Below are 23,503 nucleotides of genomic sequence, written 5' to 3'. Positions count from 1 at the left end.
TTCCAGTTTGTGTCCATTGCTTTTTGACCTTTCTCTGGGCAACTCCCTTTTAATCCAGGCTGTTAAATTGTCTTGTTTGACTGTAGTAGATAGGCAATGAGCAGAAGAGTAAAAATTTGCAAATTACTTCTATTAGTGGTCTGGTCAAGACAACTGTACAAGATGTAGGATACTGTGTTATTGAAATAGAGAATAGATATTCCAGTTAAAGGATTGTGGCATCAAAATTTTGAAAATAATAGGGAACTAGTAGTTCTTCTATAGATCACAAAAACCAGCAGGCTGCTTTAGAGCCAAAGGTGAACATGAGAGTTCAATTCACAGCCACCCCTGCATTTTGCCAAGGAGGAATCTTGCTAAAGAACCTGAATAATGAATCTAACTTTCAACCCCTACTGATAGGGTGCCAGATAAATATGAAACTTCACCACTCAAGGAGTATTTCTCCATGCTTATTCTCTGCTTTGGGTAGATTTTGTTTTTTCTGTTTTCCACCCAATAAAAAGCAAGTAGCAGTTTTTGCTCCTAAGAGTGAAAAAGGGAACCTGTTTTAATAAAGCCAAGTTGTTTCTCTTTAAAGATTATTTCAGTAGGTTTGCATCAAGAATTTGAAATTAATCTGGGGGTAGTTGTAAGAAAAACACATTCAAGACAAGCCATGAGAAATTGCTGTGTGAACATTTGCTGTGGAATATGTTAGGGGGACTCTTGATCCTGATCATTGAGTATTTCAGCTGCAGAAAGGAAATTTTTCTAGAACCAGAAGATCATCAAGGATCAGTTCAAATCTCCAAACAGCAAAAATGTTATTTTTGTGCTTTGGTTTGGGCCTCCACAGCTAGATGTGAAGGTGAAATGCTGGCTCACTGATGTCAAAGCCAAACTTTTCACCACTTCAAGAAGTCTCTCCAGTCACACAGCCTGCAGCATATAGTGGGACAGAGCCACAGTGAAACTCCACCAGAGGACCAAAATGTAAGCCCTGGTTTTATCAACTGCACTGCTTATTCCTTTGCATCACAAGCAACTTGAAAATCCACATTACCCAAGCTCTCTTGCTGCAGCAATATTGTGAATGTCTTAGGCTAACATAAATTTTAGGAAACAGTGTTGACTTCTGCTTCCATTTATAAAATCTTTTCTTTTCTAATTCTCCACTCGTAATCATGTCATCCAACTACTCTAATTTTATACAGATAATTTTTTTCCTGTTTTCCTAATGAGAGAACAGGGAAATAAAAAGGAAAGAAGATAAATACACAAAAGGCATGTTCATTTTATCCAGAATTTCAGTCACTACTTTTTTAGTCTACTTCTGTTTAGCTAAGAAATTGAATAGGGCTTTAATATATCCAGAGTATCACCTAATAATAATCAGTTCAGAGCTATTGAATTGATTATTTTTCTGTATAGCAATATCTATAATTGTTTGGGGGATTTTGTATGTTTCAATTAGTTTTTTTCATTGGGTGAGAGGACAAGCATTCATCGAGTTAAGAGGTTGGGGGGGAAGAGGAATTGTTGCATTCTTTTAGAAGTTTACCTAACATTTTCTTTTGCACCCCTAAACACAGCTCCGCTCCCTCAGATTCTTTATATTTCCTAGAATCTCTAGGATTTTTTTTTTTTTTTTAGTGTCTTAGGACGTTACAGGAATTCTTGGCCCACAGTCTGTACTAGATTTAGCAACTGGAATCTTCTGCTTTACATGCCTGTTCCTAGGGATTGAGCAGCTTGTTTACTGAGATGATGTAAGTGATCCCAGTGGTTTCTATTGGCAATGGAAGGCACACTGAATATTCAAAGCAAACAGAATTGATTTTAAAGAATGCAAAAGAGTAACCACTGTGAAACTTGTGAGACTTGAAACATATCTGAGCAGTTTTTTTTGCTTTGTGATTTGCTTTTCTGGTGCAAATCTTTTTTAATGACCTGATACACATATCTTCTCCTTTGCTAAACCTAAAGAATCTACCATAATTTTTTTTCAAAAGAGCATAGATGCTTAAATTGATGTAATAGTTAGGTTAGCCACATCTCCTTTTGCAGTGGAAGAATAATAATTTGCATTTATATTATGCTGTTTCCTCCCAGGGCTTCACATAAGCTTCCCTCTTATAATATCAGCCTTCCAGAATCTCATCTTCTGAAACTGAGAAGACAATAAGGAAGAGATGAAATTTCAAATAATTTTTTGTTTCCATACATAGAGCATTGAAGCACATTCTGCTAGCATATGGTTTTCTTTGATTGAAAACTAATAGTTAATATGATCACAGCTTGTCTGTTGGATTCCTCCAAATGACAAAGCAGAGATGAAGAGTCCCACAGAGCCAACACTATGTATGCACTAAATGGATAACTTTCAGGGTATCACCATTGCTGACAACACCACTTTGGTCAAAAGCAAGTATTATTAAGTCTACAGTCTTACATATAGTGTTTATAGACATGACAGGAATGTGGTCTTGTGGAGGGTAAGACCCATTTGTTTTCATTTAGATAATTTTCAGTAAGCTTTTAAATCTTCTTGAAGATGGTGCTAAACTTGATTTTGAACGATCAGTTGGGAAACATCCTATTCAAAGCTTTGCTCGATTAAATTAATATCTCTTGTAGAGATTAAATCTGGTGATTATGAAGAGAAATAAATGGGAGGGGGAACGCAAGGGTTGAAATTCAAAAGGTAGAAACCTGTTGATAAATCTCATCCTGATTGTAGCACATGAAGGAAGTGGTGCACTGTATTTGTGTTGTGTCCTGTGCTTGCAGAAGTGTTATGGCTAATGAAAGGATGCTTTTCTTCATTAAAATTTTACCATCTTTTGGTAAATCTTGCTGTGGAAATTTTTTCTTGACTAAGAATGTGCTTGAAATGTACTGTATTAGGGATGAATTCAGGAAAGAAGATGGTCAGTTATGTAGAACTCTCATGTTCATAAGGAGTCCATTTGCTTTTCAGTGCTTGAGGAAATTCTGCAGGGTGTTCAGAACCTGAAAACCTGGAACTTGAAGTACTTTCGTCAGGTGTCTCCTTGGTTTTCTTTGTCCTCTTGTAATGGCACACTCACCACTACCCACTGAGTGGAATAAATAGAGATACTTGAAAAATCTACTTTTATAGTATCTCCAGAGATTAATGATGACAACTGCAAAAGTGTGGTGTCCCCATTGGACATGGGAAGTGGGTGCCAATGTCACTCAGACTCATATGTTCCAAGAAAACAATTTTGTTGGTATGTTTTGTTGGTATGCCATGATTTCCATTTGGCACAAAATCTGTCCAAAGTATTGGATCCATTACTTCAATACTTTTGGAGAAAACTTTCAGATTTAAAGTTTCTGCTGGGTAAAGAAGCTTCTTTTCCTTGGTCCAGTCATTACAAAAACTCTGTGCTTCCTTCAAAACAAGTTGTAGTTGCAGCAGGTCTTGCTTTGTGCAGTTGAGAGTAAGAGAGTTGGATTTTTGAGGTAAGAATGGGGCATCTATCTTATGTAGCTCAATTAAGAAAAGAGTATGTGTAAATAGTTTCTCTAAAGTATGATCAAGAGCCTCTCTGTTATGTTTTCTGCTCTGACTCATTGCTGTCTTTATTGGTGTAGAGGAAGAAAATCTTCCTAATTCAGACACTTAAGAAATTTATCATAAATTAGGCAGTTTGAAATCTCTCACCTGTAGGTATTAGTTAAGCTCTTTTTTCCCACTGGATAAATGTTTAATCTTTCATAAAGTAGGACATGGTTTTAGCCTTTATACACCTACCTTTACAATAATATCCATGAAGTTTTTACTCTTTCAAAAGTCCAACTGAGCTCAGTGAAGGTTATTTGTAAGAGTAACATCTGTCGAATCTGGTTCTATATTTGGTTTCTATAACTCAGTCCTTTTTTTGTGTTTTGCATACATGTTGTTTTCTCTTGCACATCCCTTTTAATGAAGCTTTGCTTTGTTTTTTTTTTTTTTCATTTTTAAATTTTTTTTTTAGCTTCAGTCTTTCTGTTAGTGTTGCAAAAAATAACATGTATAAGGAGAGGGGAATTATGTTGGAAGGGATAAGTTATCACCTTTTCCTACTCTGCCCTCTCTGCCCTGATTTATCTATAATCTAGTATTTTATAAAACCCTTTTACATTTTTTTAACTTTGAATTAGGATCAAATTAAAATTTGGGTTGTTTATATCTGTATTTGTAATGTTACTGCCCCTACCTTCCACAGGGTCTCTTAACAGTCCAGAATTTTTGGTGTTGGATGTTTTGGTGGATACAACAATTTTTAAAATTTTCCTGAATGCAATTTTGTCTAACCTGCACTCCAAAATGAGGTGTACGTAGTGGTGTAAGTCCTGACCCTGGTGAACAGCAGTCTGCATTACAAAACAGACACAGAGCTGGTGGTTTCTGCTTGGGGACACTCGGGCCCAGTCGGAGTGGGGACACAATTACCTCACACCCCAGGGAGTGTTTTCGGAAGGTGAAGGCTGAGGTCATTCATCAGGCAATAGGCAAAACCATCTCTTGTGAAACTGGGCTCTACACCAGCCAGAGAGAGCATTTCCCAGTGCTGCTGGGGCCCCACTGCTCCCTCTGGTTAAGAGTTCTGTAATCTGGGATCTCCTAGACTGCCTCCCTTCCATTTACTTTGTAGCAGAATGTGGAAGCAATGGTTTGCATTTCAGGGTGATGTTTTAGCAGGTTATTTGCTGGAAACAATATCTTGATATAGGTAAATTCCTGATTCTGCTGCAGTTGTTATGTGTTTTGCCTTTCACTAGAGAGCTGGGACATGTGAATACACTAGTTTATGTTTGTTAGTACATTATTGACTGTACCATTTACTCATTAAGATGCTTTTCTAAGAGTTGCTCCGACACTGAAGTTAATACCTTAAGTGGCTGTCATCTTTGTGCCAAATGGATTAAAACAAAAAATGCACAGCCCTTCTTGGTAGATCAGTGCTCAATTTCAGCTGGGTCATGCCAGGTTAATAAGACAAAATATCAGGTTTTCTTTTGTGTTTTTTTTTTTTTTTTCCTCTTTCGGTTCAAAAAAAGAAAAAGGTTTGATTTTGTTCATATCTTTACCTATTTCAGCTCAAAATTCTGTGTGTGAACCTTTTTATTTTGGAGCATAGTAACACAATTTGGATAATTTCATAGCTGTATTAAATTAACCATAAGTGAAAATTCAAATTAATCAAATTATTTTTTCCATCTGCTGTGTAAATAAGCCTTAAACCTCCAGTGGTTACTCAATAGGGGAAGTGGGTTAACAGGAGGAATGAATACAGGGCTATCAGTCTGAATCAGCCAGAGGGGACATAGGTTGAATAATTCTTTGGGTCAGGGCCATGAAGGAGGCTGCTCTAAAAGCCCATTCCCCTTTACTTTTTATTACATTGGCAGTGTAAACAGGGAATGGTTTTTCAAAATCTGGCAAAATCCCTGGGTTGGAGAGAAGATGTAGAAGGGAGGAACGTGCTGCAGTGATGGGCACTGGTGGGAAAAAACTATTCAGAGTCCAGGAAATTTGTCAAGGAACCTCCAAAAAAACAGCCTGCACCACCAAAAAACTGAGTGAGCTCCCTTCTGAATATGTTTTCTCCTGTCTGCAGATTGGGGTGGTCACGACACACTCCTTACCTTCAACTTACTTTCTCCAGGTGTTTTTTGTTGTTTTTTTTTCTTCCATAACTGCAAAAAAAAAACCAATTTATATATTTTTGAAACACTCTGAAAGCTTAGACTTGAGCACTGATTTTGGCATAGGCCACAAGACAAGCTCATTGTAAAGATAACTACAAGTATTGGAGTGGGGAGAGAAATAGGAATCTTGGCCCACCAGTGGGCATGAGTTTATTGCTGTACTTTGAAGAATATGTCAGCTGGAGATGTCAGGGTATTTTTTTGTACCTCCACCCTTTGCTATCACATTTCATGATCTTTTAAGATCTATGCAAAAGCCACAGGTCTGGTATGCCTTGGTCAGGTAGTGTTGGGAGTCTCATTTGATAGCAGGTATTTCTACTCTTCTCTGAATTTTGATGACTGTTTAAATTGCAAAACCATGGACCTTATTTAAAGTTTGGGGAGGGAGGAGAGCTTTATACATGTTGGTGCTGTCATGCTCTTTGTCCTATTACTTTTTAAAAGTACATTTTGGGCAATTATAACCAAATCCAAGTATGTCAAAGATATTGAGCCCAAGTGAGCGTTGTGGAAACTGGCAGCTGTGGAGATGAGAGAGTGCCTAATAATGTTCCCACCATGGGGAGGCTTACCCCTTACTTCACGTGGGAAAATAATCCCAGGGAACACCAGTCATTTGGTTTGGCTATTTATGGAACTACTTATTTATTCTTAGAAATCCTTTGAGGGTACTTTTGTAAACTGAGTATCTACTCTGTACAGAAGTGTCTAGATGGTCTGTGGCAAATGATGTATTGCTTTGATTGGTTGTACATGATTTTGGCATGTTCTGGTGCCCTAGTAAAATTGGTGGGTTTTTATTTCTTTCTCTCCCAAGATTTCTTTTGACCTAGCAGAATACACTGCTGACGTTGATGGGGTTGGCACTTTACGGCTCCTGGATGCTATTAAGACCTGTGGCCTTATCAACTCTGTGAAGTTTTACCAAGCCTCCACCAGTGAACTTTTTGGAAAAGTGCAAGAAATCCCGCAGAAGGAGACCACCCCTTTTTACCCGAGATCGCCTTACGGTGAGGAGTGCTGATGGTGTGTGTGCAGTGTCTGTCTGTCTGTCTGCTCTCCCTGCTCATGGCTCAGGGCTGAAGTAATTTGGGTGTGAGATTAGAATGATGATAGAGCTAAAGTGACTAGACATGTCGAGAGGCATACCTTTATGAATTACTATATAAAAAGTATTTGCTGCCATTGCCTGGGGGTTGGAAATCAGCATCTCACTTCACAAGACCTTGTTCATTCAGCTCAGAGGTGAAGAGCTCTTGGAGAAATGGGGGGAGGGTGACTCTTCCTTCACAAAGGGTTGTGAGGTACTGCTGAAGTGATAAGGTTTCATATTTTTTTCTTGCCTAAATGAAAGACTCCCAAGAGCTCACTTCTTCCTTCGTGAACCCGTATGAAATTTGAAACACTTATTAAAGCAATGGGCATGAAGGATTTTGGTGATAGAATTTCAAATCAATTTAAGTGTTAAGGCTCCAGATTTTCACTTTTATTCTTCCAAAGTAATTTTGGTTTTGTTTTGGGTTGGGGTTTTTTTTTAATTAACAGAGGTCACTACAGTGGCATATTTCACACGCTCTGACTGTGTTAATTATATTGTAAAAGAAAAAATGTTGTGGTATATATGAGAAAACAAGTAAGAAAGGGCCCTGATGTTTCCTGGCCAGTTCAGAGGCTGCTGCTGTTTATTGGGCTGATTTTTTTTTTTTTTTAATAATTTTTTTAGTACATTTGGAACATGCAGGGAACTAATCAAATGCTAAAGCACTCTCCTGCTGAAATATGGACTTCATCCTGTATGTGACAGAGACTTGTGTGTGTGTCTGAGCTGTGTATGTGCCAAGCATTTATACAATAACACTTCAAAATTATTTTTACAGGGGCAGCAAAACTGTATGCCTACTGGATTGTGGTGAACTTCAGGGAAGCCTACAATCTCTTTGCTGTGAACGGCATCCTCTTCAATCATGAGAGCCCCAGAAGAGGTTAGAAAATCCATGTGAAACTCTTTCCAACTTCGTGTATATCTGATGGGGAAAATGGAACAATGCATCCACAGGTTTTCCTTTAAACTTGCCAGAATTCTGTAGGGAAGGTGTCATGACTTGCAGCTTCCCATGGCATTTGATGCAGCCCTCCTGGCAGGCTCTGAGCCTCAGAGCTCAAGAGCAGCAGCTTCCATTTCGAGCATCGTATTCCATTTGTAGCTCATGAACCCCCCCAGGGAAGTTTGTGCATCTAATTTTGTCTCCCTCTTGATAATAAGTAAAGACAAAAGTGTTAATATGACACATTAAAAAAGGCAGGTTTTCTAAACCTTTATTTGGGCATCTACATAACAGATGCAATTTCAGACATAAGATTTTAATTTGTGTGTAAATGTCAAATTGAGAGGAAGAAATAATAGATGCTCTAAGTTCATAAGACTAATTAGTACAGCCTGGTATATTTTGAAAAAGTTTTGAATTATGGCCCATACCATTTTACAAGATGGCTTTTAACACATGGCTTTAAAATGCCTTTCAGTTTAATCCTTAATAGCAATGCAGCTTAAATTCCACTTAATCATCCCTTTTCTGCTTGCAGTACTTTATGAACAATTAATGCTGGTATTTAGTTTGAGCAAGACTCCATGGTTGATTAGAAGTTGCTTTTACAATGACAGTTTTCCTCTGCCCTTTAAGTAGTGTGACAGTAGAAAACACTCTAAAATTAAACTTTAAATTAACACAGAAATCTGGATTCTCAGTGCAGAAGCCTTTTATTGTGGTCTGTTTCTAAATGAAAAATAAATTCAAGTTTTACAGGAATGCAATTATATAAATTATAGGCTGCCACAAAATATAAGAATTTTAATCATACTTATATGATACTTATATAAAACAGACCATAATTTCAACTCTGCTTAAAAGAAAAATAAAAAAAAAAAAAGAAGAGAAAGAAGGAGTCCTGTCAATAGGATTTAATTATTAATTTCAGTCTTTGGGAGTCACAGCTGTGAAACCTCATCATACAATGGGTAGGCAGCATTTACAGTAATTGCTGGTGGTGTATCACTTCACTGGAGCAAATGAAGCACAAGTTCAAATTAAAGGAGAATCATATTCACTAGATAATTTCATTTAGAAGCCCTAATACTTTGTTTTCTATTAAAGAGTTTACTGAGGTGTATTCATAGTGTGCTGTAAACTAACTCAAATTGCTCTGAGTTATCACTACGCAATCAAAACATTCTGACCATTGTAAAAGATGTGGGAATATGCAATAAAAAAGATTAGCTTGGCATGATTTCTAAGAACTCTAAGGAGCTACAGCATGAGATGAAAATTTTATAATGTACTGTTTCTGATGCTCTGGTATAGACTTGTGCCATTTTGGAGGAGGAAAACTTCAGTACTCATTGCTATTTTGATCCCTCAGATGTTTGTTCCTGCTTTAAAACAAGTTCCATAGGGTTTCCAACCTTTTCAACACATTCAATGTCCCCATGAAGAACTCAAGTCTGTGCTTTGAGCTCTCAGGCTGTACTTTTCATTGTGCATGTGTGTGTGCTGGGTGCAGTTTTAGGCCCTTTGTGCCACGAACAGGAATCTTGTCCTAGGAATGGTTTCAGTTCTCGCTTTTTGTCTTAGCAGGAGTACTTGCCATGAAAGCAACTGTGACCACAGACCAGTGTTATTTGCATAGTGTTTTTGTGGGAAAAGGTTTGGAAAGCTATACAGATAAGAAAATGAAATAACAGTAGTTTTGAGATTGCTTCTTGATAGCCATTCATCACTTTATTAATATTTTTGAAGATTGCGAGGGCACTTCAGGAGGAAAAGAGGAATTAACTAGAATTTCTAATTCCTATGCAAAGTTGGTGGTATCCATGGAAGTTTTAAAATGGTTTAGCTTTTTTTTTTTTTACTGATTTCAAAGATTAGGAATACTTAAATAAATCAAGACATATTTTCTTCCAATACTATATACCACTATTTCAGTTGGTTTAGGGTTACACTGACTGAATGCATCAAATACAACATCCCATTGATGGTGGTATTATCTACATCTTGTCCACACAAAACCTAATGCCCAGGAATCAGAGAAGAGCAGAAGGTTGTTGCAGTGCCACTTGCTGAGGTGCAGAATTGATCAGTCCTGGTGGGCAGTGCATATCTGAATTTTAAATCATATTTCTGAAAATTTCTGTAAGTTTCTTACACAAAATGTATTTCTGGGAAAAAACTGTGGAGAGATAAACTCTAGTATTCCTTGTAGCCAGGGATCCATGAAATATGCTACACTGGAAGGCAATGGTAAGGATGAATAAAATACATTTTTCATACCTTAGAGCCTGTATAGTGGGATGTGACCAAATATAGAAGTATTTGTATTTGAAGTGTGAGTACTGGTGTTGAAAGATGGTGAATTGCAGCTGTCTGCCAGCCTGGTCACTGATGTTGAATTGAACAAACAATTGTAAAGTGTTTGCTTCATGATCTATATTGTAAATGAGTGTTAGGGGCCACTCAAAAAATCACCCACAAAGGTATTTGCAAAAATGGGTTTAATATGGATTTATAAGAATGTGACTTAATGAAGTTTGATGGCAAAATTCACTTTATTAGTCACCACATGAATGAAACATAGAAAGGAATACTGTGTTAGAATCTATTTGGAATGATTTGGACTAAAACCACAAAAATGTAAGGGAGACTCATTGAGTCATGAAGTTTCTAAACTCCTGATGCAGCTTAGGTGCAGCTAGTTCCAGTCTTAGTCTCAGACCTTGACAATGATTTGTATCAAAAAATAATTCTTTCATTCATTAGTATTAATTTAGCATGCTGTCAACACTTACTGAACATCTGTTGTGAATAAGGGGTCTCTTCCCTGTCATGCCTTAGGTAAGGAATCTCAGACCTTGAGAAGAGTCCCAGATCAAGGGGAACTGCACTATGAAGCAGTCCACTTGAAATTTAAATAGACCTGAAACTGCACTTATCCAAAGATTTTAGTCTCTCTGGCTCAAGGAGCACTTTAAGAGGCATCCTAGCTCAAGGGTGGATCACTGCTGTGCAGCCATGCTGCCTTGCAGAGAGAGCTCAAAGAAGACTCATTTAGGCTGTCATATTATGGGGTAAAGTGGTTGGCTTTTAGTTGAATTACATGTGATGGTAAAGGTATGCATGAGACCCTTTGGACCCTCAACTGTCTTTGTTCTTCACTAACAGAGTCTTGGGAAAACCACCCACTATTCATGTGTTCAACTATCAATGCACTCTGGGTTGCTCTGTCCCTTTGTGGATTTCCTGGAGTTCTTGGCCCAGCTACAGCTCAGGTGTTTGCATCCTTTGGGTCCTGTACCAAACTACTGCTAGTTTGGATAAGGGGGCCAAGTGCATCTGCCACAATCCCTCTTTAGATAATGTTCTGATATTGTGGTGCTGGGGCAGCAGTGAACAAGGCTAGTGAAAAGCACCACTGTCTCATCTCAAGAGCTGCTTCCCTATGAAAGGAGTTCAGGAATCTACACCTCTTCTTTCAGAATGCCAGTTCTTCTTCTGAGCCTTTCCAGCTTAAACTCAGAAAGGAGCACCAGTAGTTAGTCTCACGTAGCCTGGATAATAACATGGAAGTCTGCACAGAGTTCATAAGGGTAAAGAGTGCTTAAGTCTAATATGAAAGGTTTCATATTTCTCAGAATTACAAAGGCTTGAGAGAAGTGCTGGATTTGGGAACATTTGGTTTTCTGCTTTTATCTTGCTCTGTAAGAGAAAGACAGTAACAGGAGTATTCTGGGATGTGACGCCGCAGTGTAAAGCTGAGCACTTAAGTTCACTGTGTGGGCTTCCTTTTGAGTATGATGTTTCATGTTCTGACAATCAGAGTGACTCTACAAAAACACCAGTGATACATTCTAGGTTGGCTGAACCCACTGCCTGAGCCTTATATCTTAATTTGGGAATAGTACAGCATTATTAAATTGCACAAGTACTTGGATCTATACTCAAGAGATACATGTGTATATAACAGCAGAAAATATTATCCAAAATTTCATATGAAATAAAATTAGTGGCTATGTTAGACTAATCTTAATAAAATATACATCTACTTTGAGCCTTTCTGTAGTACTTTCCTTTCTATTATTTTCTTTATATTATATGTACTGCCTCTCATTTGATTTTCATTTTACTTAGTCACTTTTACAGTTCTGTAAGATGAAATAGTCACTTTTTGACCAGTGCATACTTTTCAGCTCACATAAATCAACACAGCTGCACTGAAGTGAGTAGGGTCGTGTTGACTTATGCCATCTGAGGGTCTGGCATAGTACTTCCAGTAATAGTCTGGTAATATAAGATAAGCATGACTTGCTTCCTTTGGGGAAAAGACCTGTATTAGCAGTATACTTTGCTAAACTAATTTCTTCAGTTACTTTCATCCACTTTATCCAGGTATAGCTCAAGATTTTCCTTATTTATGGTCATGCCAAGGTGAATGGGATCTTCCATCTCTGAGGCTTATTTATTGTCTAAGTATGGCATGAGCTGAAAAGCAATATGCTCTACAGTAGCGACAGGCAGTATCTGTATTCAAAAGTGAACAAACAAAAGAAAATCTAGAAAACTTTTCTAGAATAATATTTGGTTTTTTCCCCTCCCCCTCAAAACAAAGCTATGGGATACCAAAAGGGGAGGGGGGTGTTGGTGGCTATCAAGTTGCTGATGGTAGTTGAACATGTCTCCCAGTATTACCATGTGGAAATGTTTGCCCTATAGCAATATTGGAAAGATATTTCTGTTCAGTGAGATGACAGTTTTGACAGTGGAAGAGTGAGGCAATTAGCAAGTCTAGTTTTCAGGAAAACTGGGGCTTAATCCAAACCTTTTTTACTTTACTGGAAAGATTCCTGTTCTTTTGTTGGGCTCTGGATCTCACTAATGCCTCCTTTTCTGAGTGGGAAAGCAAACTGCTTGTTGACAGTGTCATTTTTTTCATCCCAGACATGCCCTTACTGTTCAATTCTGTGTAAGAAGTTGTCTCAGGTTAACAAGATGTGCCTTTGGATGTCTGAGATAACTTTCTGATTTGGTTAACCACTTCATTGCTTGCCTCATCTGATCTTAATCAGCCAAGATGTACAAACATGTACAGCATGTTTCCTGACACAATGCAACAAAAGTTTTGTTTGGTTTTTGTTGGTTTCCCCTCCTCCCCCCAAGTAATACTTAGCCTCCACACATGACATCATTGAGATCATTCAGGAGGGAATTTTTGTGTGTCTGATACCAGCTCTGGTAAAGCAGTTGTCATCAGGCCATTGCTGTATAGCCAGAGGGAAAGGATACAACTGCTCATTTCTGTGATCTCTTTCAGTCAGGGTGGAAATGGCTAAGTATTAGATTGCAGGCTGAATGTTGTCAAAGTACATGTAGCAAGATTAAAATGAAAAGAAATCATGTCTTAAATAGAATGGGGAGTGTTCTTTGCTTTTATTGTGCATCTGGGTCTCAGGTTTGCCGGGGAGAAGGGGGTAAGTGTTTCCCCTATTCACTGCAAATACATCTATGTGTCTTTTAATTTTATGTAGTTTGTTGTTACCTTTTTCTTCTTTTAATCAGCTTTTAGTCTCCCTTTTTCCTCTATTTCATGGAGAAGGCAGAAGCAGATGGTGACATCTGCTACTGACTTTCTCAAGAAATCTGTGCAATTCCTGCTGGAGCAGCTGCTCTTCTGCATCTACTGTATAGAGATGTAGTCAGCATCTGCCAGATTTCCCTTTCTCATATCTGTGATTGGAGACTAATTGCTAATCTCTTAAAACACTTTCAGTGCAAGAGAAGCTTGGTTAACTTAGTACCACTGTAAATACTAAGGGCTTTTCCTGGTGCTTTTTTGCTAACTTGAGGCCTGTGAAAGACATAAGCATGTAAAATTTTCAGTGCAAAGCTACATCTCCTTCATTTAATGCAGAATTCCCAAACCCATGAGTATATCTAGATTAAAAAAGTCAGCAGAGTGTTGTTTGTGACTCTCCTGCTCCTTGCTGGATGAGAAGCATACAGGCTGGCTGGTGTCATCAGGGATCATCTGCCTTCCACATTGAAAGCCTGATGGCAAGGTACCATGGCCAATGTAAAAGGACTTACTCAGACATTTGTGTGCTATAGAGCAGCCAAGATAATTTCATGCTTTTTATTTTGCATGTTTCAACAGAGAAAGCATGCAGTGTCCTGGAGACATGCATTCTTCCTGGCTTTTTCTCCCTGCTGCGAGACTGATCCTGCTAAGTGATCCATGCAGGTGTTCCCTTATCTACACATGCAGTCAGACATCACTGGGGATGAATGTGGGCATTAGGGTCTACTTGCACAAGTGGATTTGCAGCAATATTGACTGTAATAATAGAAAATTGGCAGGTAATACCTTTCCACTGTTTTCCCTAAGTACGTGTGTTTTCCCCTTGAAAAAGATCTGGTGTTACAAGGTAAGTAAAGTCAGTTAATTATGATGATGCTGAATCTGCTTCTCATGAATTAATACAGATCAGAGCACATCAAAATATGTGGAGATTTTTTTGTCTGATTCTTAAGTTGGTAATAAGCCATATTTGCCTTGTGTTTCTTGTTCCACTTTTCTACTGCTAGCCAACACTAAGATATGAATGTAGTGCAGCCACACCAAGATATAAGTGGTTTCCCTTCATTAAATTGTATTTTAAAAGCAGTACCAGATTTCTGAAGTAAGAACTGGAGGGTGAGACCATTTCTTCATGACCTTAGTTTTAGGCGTCCAGGTAATCCAGGTCAGTTCCATGGAACTTATCACATATGGGAATGAAATAATCATGTACATGAACTGAATCAGGATATAAAAAGATATTTTTCTAAAGTGACTCATTGATGAAGTAAGATACTGTGTTGACCAGTCTGACTACTGAAATATTTTTGATTCGGTCTTTGTAACAATAGTTTGTGGTAATCTTTACCACCTCTTTTTTTCTTCCTTTTCAGTATCAAAGTAGCCCTGATTCTTCACTTCTCTGTCTGATTTACTTTTCTGGGGTCCATCACCAGTTTATCTAAGTAGTTATGGATACAGCTTGTACAAAAAAGAAGTGATTTCTTGCCTGTGGGTTTAGATTTTTTGGAACAGCTGCATTCACAACTCAGATCTCTCCTTGAGCAAATCATTATCTTATCAGAAACATCTTTTTGTCATTAAATCATATGCTCCCTTGTGGCTTATACTGTGTTGAGAAGAAAGTGGATTACAAGTTTTCCTACCTTCCATGATTGATTTCAACTATTTTTTAATGTGAAAAAAAAAAAAAGACAGAGAATCCCCACAATTTAAAAAATGCCTAAACGAAGAATTACCAAGTAATTCTTAACATTTCTCAAGTGACATTAATATATATGTCAGTGTTACTTTCTCAAACTAAAACTTCCAGACTTCTTTTTTCTTTAATTAAATTTTAGCCAAAAAATTTGAATTAAAGTGCTATGAAATTTATGAAAGTCAGAAATGGGAAATGGAGTGGCAGAGTGTGTATCTCACCTGTAGTGTTCTTATGCCTTCATTAATACACAAACTTGTAGCAGGATTTTGAGAAATAATATGTTTTGTGTGCCTATTCCACTATTTTTTCCCTTTGTTACATTTATTTTTCCCCAGCCAAAGCACAATGGAAAATGTGACTGTTCTTGTGTATGTATAAATGAGAACATGAAGTGAAATACAAGCAAGAGCTGTGAGATTTACACCTTGCATTTTCCAAACCAGCCTGAAGGGAATGTAGTTTGTAGAAGGTCGGAAGACCAGAACCGATTTCAGCCAGAAGTCCATTTAGCTGAGTTATGCCACTGCTAGAACATGGGGGGAGAATATAGGAGACAGTGCAGGTACAGTGTGGTCATCTCAGACCCCAGTAGCTGGTGGGTAAGAGACCATGCCCAAAAGATGCACCCCAGTTCCACTGCCTGTCCATTCCCATTCTATGGGAATGCAGTCCAAGCTGCTGCATGTGAGATCTTCTGAAGGAAAGCACTTTAACTGGGGAAGTGCATGGTTAACTCATAGCTCAGTGGTACCCAGAGCCTAGGACAGGAGAGCATAGTGCATATTATATTTTCTCCAGATGTGGGGACTCAGCCACAGCCAACCTCTTCTGCATTTCTTGGGGTTTTTTTAAAGAAATTCCTTGAGCCATTTTTGCTTGCAGTTACCTCTACATGATTATTTTGTTCTGTTGTGTTTCATTAAATATCATTGTCTTCTGAAACAGAAGCAAGAAAGGAAAAAAAAATCACAAAAAGAGCAAAGGTTCCACCAGTATTGCAAGAGATGTTGCATAAATGAATCTATCTTGCATTGCTGATATTCTATAAGCAATGAATGTTTAGTATTTTAGCCATTGTTGCTAAACAATAGTTCTTAAACTGTTGAAAACCTGTGACTTACTATGATTAAAATTCTGTCAAATGTATATATATTTTTCAGATGATATATTAGTGTACTGCTTTGTCTTCTTCCTGCTGTGTAATCCAACATCAGTGTTCCCCTGAGACTATGAAGCCAAAGCCATTAGAAATTGTTTACAGCCCATCTTCATAGTCCTGGGTATCCCTACAAAGATGTTAAGGATGTGACTCTGCAGCCTCAATCCACAGCCTTCAAATTTTGGGCATCATCTACCAGGTGCAGAAGCTTGAAAGCGTGATCATAGTCACAGATTGTAGGCATGGAGTGACTGGCCTATCTTAGTATCTGAAACATTTTCTCAGCAGTGTGCATCCTGTTTTCCCTAAAATAGATCTCCAAAAGGTTGACAATTCCCTCTGCTTAGTCATGCATAATTTAAAAAAATCTAAATAAATCTATCGAAAGTGCATGTTGTTTCACAAAGTTGTTTAAAAACAACCCACTGAGGCCTTTCAGATACAGGAGACTGAATAGGAGAGATTAATTCACAGTAAAACAGTTTCACCATTAGTGGTTAAGAAAAACACTGCAGAAGGAAATGTCAACTGATTATTCCTCAACAAAGTTAGCAGGATTCATTAAAAACAACTGAGAAATGCAATGTCACTGGATGTCACCTCTGATGTGATTCATCATACAGTGGGATTTTATAGCAACTGTAGGAAAGTAAGCTGCTTTATCTAGAGAAGGTTAGTGCATTTGGTCAGAGCTTGGTTTGAACTTAGAAATAGGTTTCTTTCTCTCTCTTGACTTTGCAAAGTGTTTCCCTTACAGTTCCTAGAAATGTGTTTAAAAACAAGAAGCTTAGCTGCACAGACAAGCATTGCATGTGTAGGTAGTTTGATTTCAGACCATTGCATTATGTACTTTCTGGGGATGCACAAAAGTTTTACATTTATAAGCATATCCTGTTGTCACTGAAAGAGCTGAAAATCCCAACAGCTGTCAGACTGCTGATTTTTGCCAGTTTTATTCATCTAATTGCAAATATTTTTGGACAGATTTTAACTTCTATTACAATAGATTTAGCAGTGTATATACTGTCTGCTACATGTTTCCCACACTGTTGTTTGCACACCTTGCCAACCGTGTTAAAATATTTCCTTTTCAAGGATTTGCCTTTCTTAGACTCTTAAAATTTAATTATGTTCTACTTAATTGTTAGGCAATGATTGGCAAATGAAAGCTATGGCCCAAAGCATTGTAATAAAACCAGACACCTAATGCTATTTAGATGTTGCAATATCAGTTGCATATTTTGACCTGTACTGTATCTCACCCCTGTAGAATGATAGCTGTTTAAGATAGAGACTTTGCAGATTTCCCATGAAACACTTCAGGGTTGCTCTTTGGTACAGGAAAACAAATCAAACCCAAGCCAAGAGAGAAAATACAGTATCATGTTTTCTCTGCTTTCTCTGAATTTTCTGCCCTAAGACACGTGAGTTTGAGACCTACTGCTATAGAAATGTTGCAGGCATACGGGTGGATTTTTATTTTTGAATTTAAGTCCTTGATTTCATTATATTGTATTTGAATATAATAAGTAGTAGTAAAGAATTTTAAGTAGTAAAGCAAGTCAGACCTTCAGTTTACATCCATTTTATTTTCTCATTTATTTTACAATCCTTACATTGAAAGAGGTTTAAGGTGTTTATTCATTGCATCAATATCCATCAATAGGTGGGTTGAAACTATTTGTCAAAACTTTACAAAATCATACAGTAATCCCAGGTGTAGGCAATGCAAATCTGCAAAGATCTAGAGCTCATTTTGGATTTAAGACAAATCCAGACGACGAGAAAAACATCAGTAGCACTCAGAAATATTTTATGCTCCATTTCCTTTTTAAAAATTTTGAAACAGTTGCTCTTTTTAAGCTATAAATCTTCTTTGTGCTTTCTTGCTGACACCTTCCTCTTCTCAGCCCCACCTCAAGCCTATATTCTGAGTCACTGGTAGGCATGTGTGCATCCATTAGGGATAGTTGTGTCCTACACTCTGTGCTCTCACACCAAATTTCTATTTGCTGCAGACTGATAAAAGAACCACCAAAATCTTGTGTTGCCATTTTGTTGCCATTGCTTCAAGATAAACTGAAACACTGTGCTCTTCCCAAGGTCAGGAAAAGTTCTTTAACTTCCCAAATTTTATGTAATCCTTGAAAACAGAGTAAATTGGAAATTATCCATGGTCTTAAAAGCTCTTGATTTGAGATGGCACCAGTATTGTACTTCATTTTAAACAGTTTTACAGAAGTGCCATTGAATGTAGAGTCAACCCTGGGGCCATAACAGGCATCATGCAAATACTCATTTTTTTATTCCCCTGCTGTTTGTTTTCATAAGTATTGCATATATCTGCCATTGAAAATTAGGCCAGTAGTTGCTAATTTTCACATGTGTTTTTTCAGCTGAGGTGTGTCCTCCTCAAGTCCTGACCCTTTAGAGAAAATGGATGGACTGGTGCTAGCAGTGTGACTTGTGCTCATGCTCTATGGGAGTAAAGCATCCTCAACTCATTATGGACAAATCCCTCCCCTTTATTTTGTCTAAAACTAGATAGTGGATGTGTTTCTCCTTTTCTGAATAGCTGCTCTGTGCCCTGAGCCATAAGTTGTCCAGTTGTGTTGCAGCTTCCATCAGTGATTTGAATCATCTGGATTTTGCTGAAAATTTTATGTGCTGTTTGAGATTTGAATAAAAAGTAAGTGTAAAAAAGAGTGTAGCACATATACAATAGTTTTATTTTTAGCATAGTTCATGGTCCCAGCAGATCTTGCAATATTTACGAAAAACAAGGCAAGATTGGTGTAACAGTAAGTCTGGGAATTGGAAAACTGCACTTCATGTAACAGCAGCAGGCAAATGCTACCTTTGCTACCTAGTTCTGAAAGTGCTGTGTTACTAAAGAACTGGCAGAAGTTTTTGTTGTGCTGGTGAATCCAAGGTCTGTTGCCAAAATGGCATCAGGAAAGTGTAAGCCAATGAATAGCAGGTCATTATTAAATTCTCACTATGTCTCATGATGGTGCTTTTCTTGAGAAAAGCATCATAATCTTAAATTGCACTTAAAGAAGCTCTTTGTTTTGAAATCATGGGATGAAGCAATTCTGGGTTTGATTTCATTAGTGTGCTGCAGTTATTGCACAACTCTGGTCTACTTGCAAGTAAGTTAAGTGTCTGCTGTCACTTTGGTGCTGCAGGTTCATTGTGGGTTTGGTGGTGTGGTGATGTCATCTGGTTTACCATCACATTTATAGACAGTGATAACCAGGCATCAACACCCATGAAGAAACCCACAGAGTCATCAGGGAATTTTCATTCATTTTTTCCATAATTATGCATGTGTGTGAGTATGTGGATGATGCTTGAAAATGGATGCCTGTTCATGAAAGTCTGGTGAAAGAATTAATGCGTTCAGTAACACTTTCTGTGAAAGAATGAATCAAAATTGTTCTAACTGATAATGTGTGTGAGGGTTCAGTCCAACTCAATGTTGTTTCTACAGGTTAAAATCAGATAGTTTAATATTTAACAAAAGGATTGAGTAAAAAAAAATCTGAAAGATTTAACAGTTTTTAAAATATGCTTTTCCTTGAGGTGACTAAAATGCAAAAAATTAGAACATTAATCCTCAATGGACTAACAGAAATACCTCTTATTTTTCTGTGCCCTGTCAGGAAAGAAACACTTATGATACAGTAAGTTATTTTTTAATAAAATCTCAGTTGCCTTAATCTGATTTTCAAACCTGCTGTGTAGTAGAAGACCATTCAGATTTTCAAAACCCTGGGAGCTGCACATATTTTAAAGATGCCTTACAGAGAGCTTTCAAGACATAAACACAATATTAATAGTTTTAAGAGGTCCTTATAACTCCTACTTCTAAAGCAGAACTTCCCAACCATGTCCTGATGTAGATGGCAGCTTCCTTGAAATATTAGCTTAGCTTCATTTCCATTTCACTCTTTAATAATGTTTGTGGAAGGCACTTCTAAGACTAATATAATTCATTTTGAAAATGAAAGAAAAGTTGTTTCCTGTACACAATTCTGTTTCCTGGACTTGTGATGCTTGAAAAAAATACCAATAACTGAAAAAAAAAGCCAAGTAAAACAACATGAAAATATTTGATTTGAATCTGCTTTTTCGTAGACTCTGACAAGTCTGTTCAGTTTGGCCAGGTCATTAATTACTTAATTACTTACCTGCCTTGGTATTTCTGAATTAGTTCAAGTTGAAAAATTTTTTAATGTAAATTTAGGTGATTAGGGAACTTCCCCTGAAAATTTTCTGTTAATTATTCTGATCCAGTAATCAGGTATTATCTTCTTAGTTCAATTCTGCATTAAGGTAAACAAAGAATATGGTTCAGTTACCACTTTATGTGGATATAATCTGTATTGGTCTGGTATTAGGCTGAAGCAGTTTAGAGAGAGCTTGTGTTTCCATCTAGAGCTACAAGACTCTGTACCTTTGAGGAGATCAAGGAAATGTGGGTTAAAAAGAAATAAAGGGGAATTGTATAGAATCTGAATTTGGAATCTGTGTTTTTATAACCTTGCCATATAAAATGGACAAAGAGAGTGCTTTGTCATGAATCAAATACTGTTTATTGAATTCCATTGAAACTCTTAAGAATAACTTAAAAATTTTACTTTATTTTCATAAGCTGATATGTCTATAGCCCTGGCTACTTTTAAATTCCTCACCAAATATTTTTTTCATGTTTAAGTTTATTATTTCTGTATAATTACTCAGAATTTGATTGTTTTTTATTTTCCAGGAACTTGTTTTAGGTTCTCCTTTGAATTGGTAGGGAGATTAGAGGACACTAGTGGTTTCTTTAGTAGCCTCATCTAGGCTGTGCAGAAAAATTACCAAGAAACAGGTTTTTTTATGACATGCTGAATTGTAACTATTTTAAAAGAAACCAATGGGTTGAGTGTTTAAAGATTTAATATAATTTTATCCATGTGTATTTTCAAAGTGTGGTTAATATTAATTGATGTGTTGGAGTTCAGCTGCATTAGGCATCTGCACAGCTGTGACTCTCAGCAGCTCAAGAGATGGTGTTACAGAGTTTATTCCTTTCCCTTTTCCAGAGTGGTGCCATGGCCACTGCTAGTGCTGTGTATGGGCATAGGAAGAGCAAAAACCAGAGTAGGCAGAACCATGCCAGAGGCTGCAAAAGGATGTGATATCCCCTTTTTGTTCAAAAGTGCTTTCTGAAACCCTACCCAAGCACCAGTCCTGCAGGTTAATCCACATCTCTGTCCTGCAGGTTCAGTTCCACTTGGTCTTGACTCTGTGGGCTTTAACGTACATGTCTCTGAGGAGAAAAGTCCCTGCTTTTTCAAGGGACTGGGAAAAAACTTCATGAGAATATCACTTACCCGTGGCTCATTATTTCTTTAGGTTACTTCCATAAGAGACAAGGTTAAATCTATTGTTGTTGACTTGCCAGTCACATGACATCAGACATATGTGTAGCTGCTTAAATTTGAATTGCAATAGCCCTGGAAAAGATGGGGGCTCCCTCACAGATGAGACATGAAACAAGAAAATCATAAATAAGCTGTTGAGGGTTTTTTAGTAGATCTATCTCTCATCATAATAATTACCAAAGTATTTACTCACAGGTGCAAAATACTTAGAGAGTCTCCTTAATCTCCAATTATTGTTGCCCTCTCATCTTGACCTCTCTTGAAGTGTTTTATAAACAATTTAAAGAATAAATGAAGTATTAGAAACAGTTTTTATAGAGCAAGCAAAGTTATTTGCTTTCTTTGAGTGAAGGGATATAATTTATAAAGGACTGATTACACTCATCTGTTTTCTGGGTAGCCTGTAAGTTTACTTTACCATGGCAAGGCAGAATAACAGAGAAATTGTGTCATGGGAGCCAAGTAAGATATTGTAGCAGTAGGAAATCCAATTGCCTTGTTTTACAGCCATTTGTCTCGTCCGTTGTTTCTGTCAAATGATCATTTGAATCAAAAGCATTTAAAGAGATTTTCTTCCTCTGCAGTAATGAGAACAACAGAGACTTTTGTGCTGCAGGACATTCCTACTAGGTCTTTCCTCCTCTTCCATGGCTACCTGCCAGTCCTTGTTATTATTGAAAGTTGCTTCATTTAGTACATTTTATAAAGTGTCTCTGCCCAGCTTCGTGGCTGTCACTGAGGTTATGAGTCAAGAAGGAGAGTGGGAGCGGGAGCTCTGATTCAGCAGGGCTTAGCAGCAGAGAAGTTAAAACAGAGAATGTTAGTGGGTAGCTTACTGCTTCAAACCTACCCTTTTTCAAGATATGTGTTTGAATGGAAAGCAAAATACAGTGGAAAGCATGTATGATCTCTTTACCTTACTCATTTTACCGCATTGCTTACTAGTCAGAGGTTGGTGTCAGGGTTCTTTGACTCCAGCTCTCAGAAGGAAGGACCCTGTCTTGGAGGGAACAGCCTGAGGGTTTCAGAAGCTCCCCCTGTAAGTCTGCAAGCCACTCCCACCTCTGCTGTGCACTTCTGTCAAGCAGGGATCAAATGAGATGCAAGGGTCCTGGAATCATCAAAACAACAGAGGCTGTTGGCTGCAACACAGCTGGAACTGGGGGAAAGATGCTGTTCCTCTTCTCTTACATGGCTTTTTTCTGTCTCTTTCCTGATCTTCCTGTGAGGCAGACAGAGTGGAGGCAGTAGAGCAGCAGGGAAGGAGAAAGGGTGACAGTGATTGTCTATTCCACATCAGAGGACAATTTTGTAGTGTCCCTTTGCTATTAGAAGAACATTTGTCAACCCTGATGTCTGCCAGCCACAGTTCTGCAGTCTCTGGAGGAGCTTATCTTATCAAAGTGCCTTTTTATTCCTAAACAGATGGAAGAGAAGACACTGTCATTTCCAAGACCAGTATTTGAATGAAGAAATAGGGCAGGATGTTGTTGTAGACACATATATAGAACTACGTCTTTATTTCTGGAACTTCTGGCAGAAGCAGGGAGGATGAGGGGGAAAGATACATTAATAACAGGTGGTTTTTGTCAGCATGGAAAGACACAAAAATCCTACAGTAACTCAGCATCCTACAGTAATTTTCTTGCAGGTCCAACACCCTTAAAATAGATCTTAGCAGTTCTAAGACACTTCTGAAATATTCCTTAGCTTTTAGAGTCATCATTTTTAAAGTCATTAAGTCTGTGTGTATGCATTTGATATTTAATCACTGGAAGGGTTGGGGGCCCTCATGCAGAAGAGTGTGGTCAGAGGGAATCAGAGTTTGAGAGCTGATTCTTCTCCTGCTGCATCTGGAGCCTAGTGGGGGTGCTCTGGGGA

The 23,503-nt window shown here is 37.8% G+C and overlaps 1 protein-coding gene across 2 annotated transcripts in view; it reads left to right on the top strand.

Annotated features, from left to right (window-relative positions):
• GMDS (GDP-mannose 4,6-dehydratase) overlaps positions 1–23,503 on the top strand; it is a 397,060-nt gene that overhangs the window by 140,826 nt on the left and 232,731 nt on the right. For both annotated transcript variants that reach the window (XM_079300996.1, XM_079300997.1), the window contains exons 5-6: positions 6,524–6,716; positions 7,584–7,688. In XM_079300996.1, the coding sequence (XP_079157122.1) occupies positions 6,524–6,716; positions 7,584–7,688 (298 nt within the window). The remainder of the gene's footprint in view (positions 1–6,523; positions 6,717–7,583; positions 7,689–23,503) is intronic.

Source organism: Erithacus rubecula (genome assembly GCF_903797595.1).
Source record: "Erithacus rubecula genome assembly, chromosome: 3".
Classification (NCBI taxonomy): Eukaryota; Metazoa; Chordata; class Aves; order Passeriformes; family Muscicapidae; genus Erithacus; species Erithacus rubecula.
Note: the sequence above shows the minus strand (reverse complement) of the source record. Positions and strands in the feature narration are given on the sequence as shown.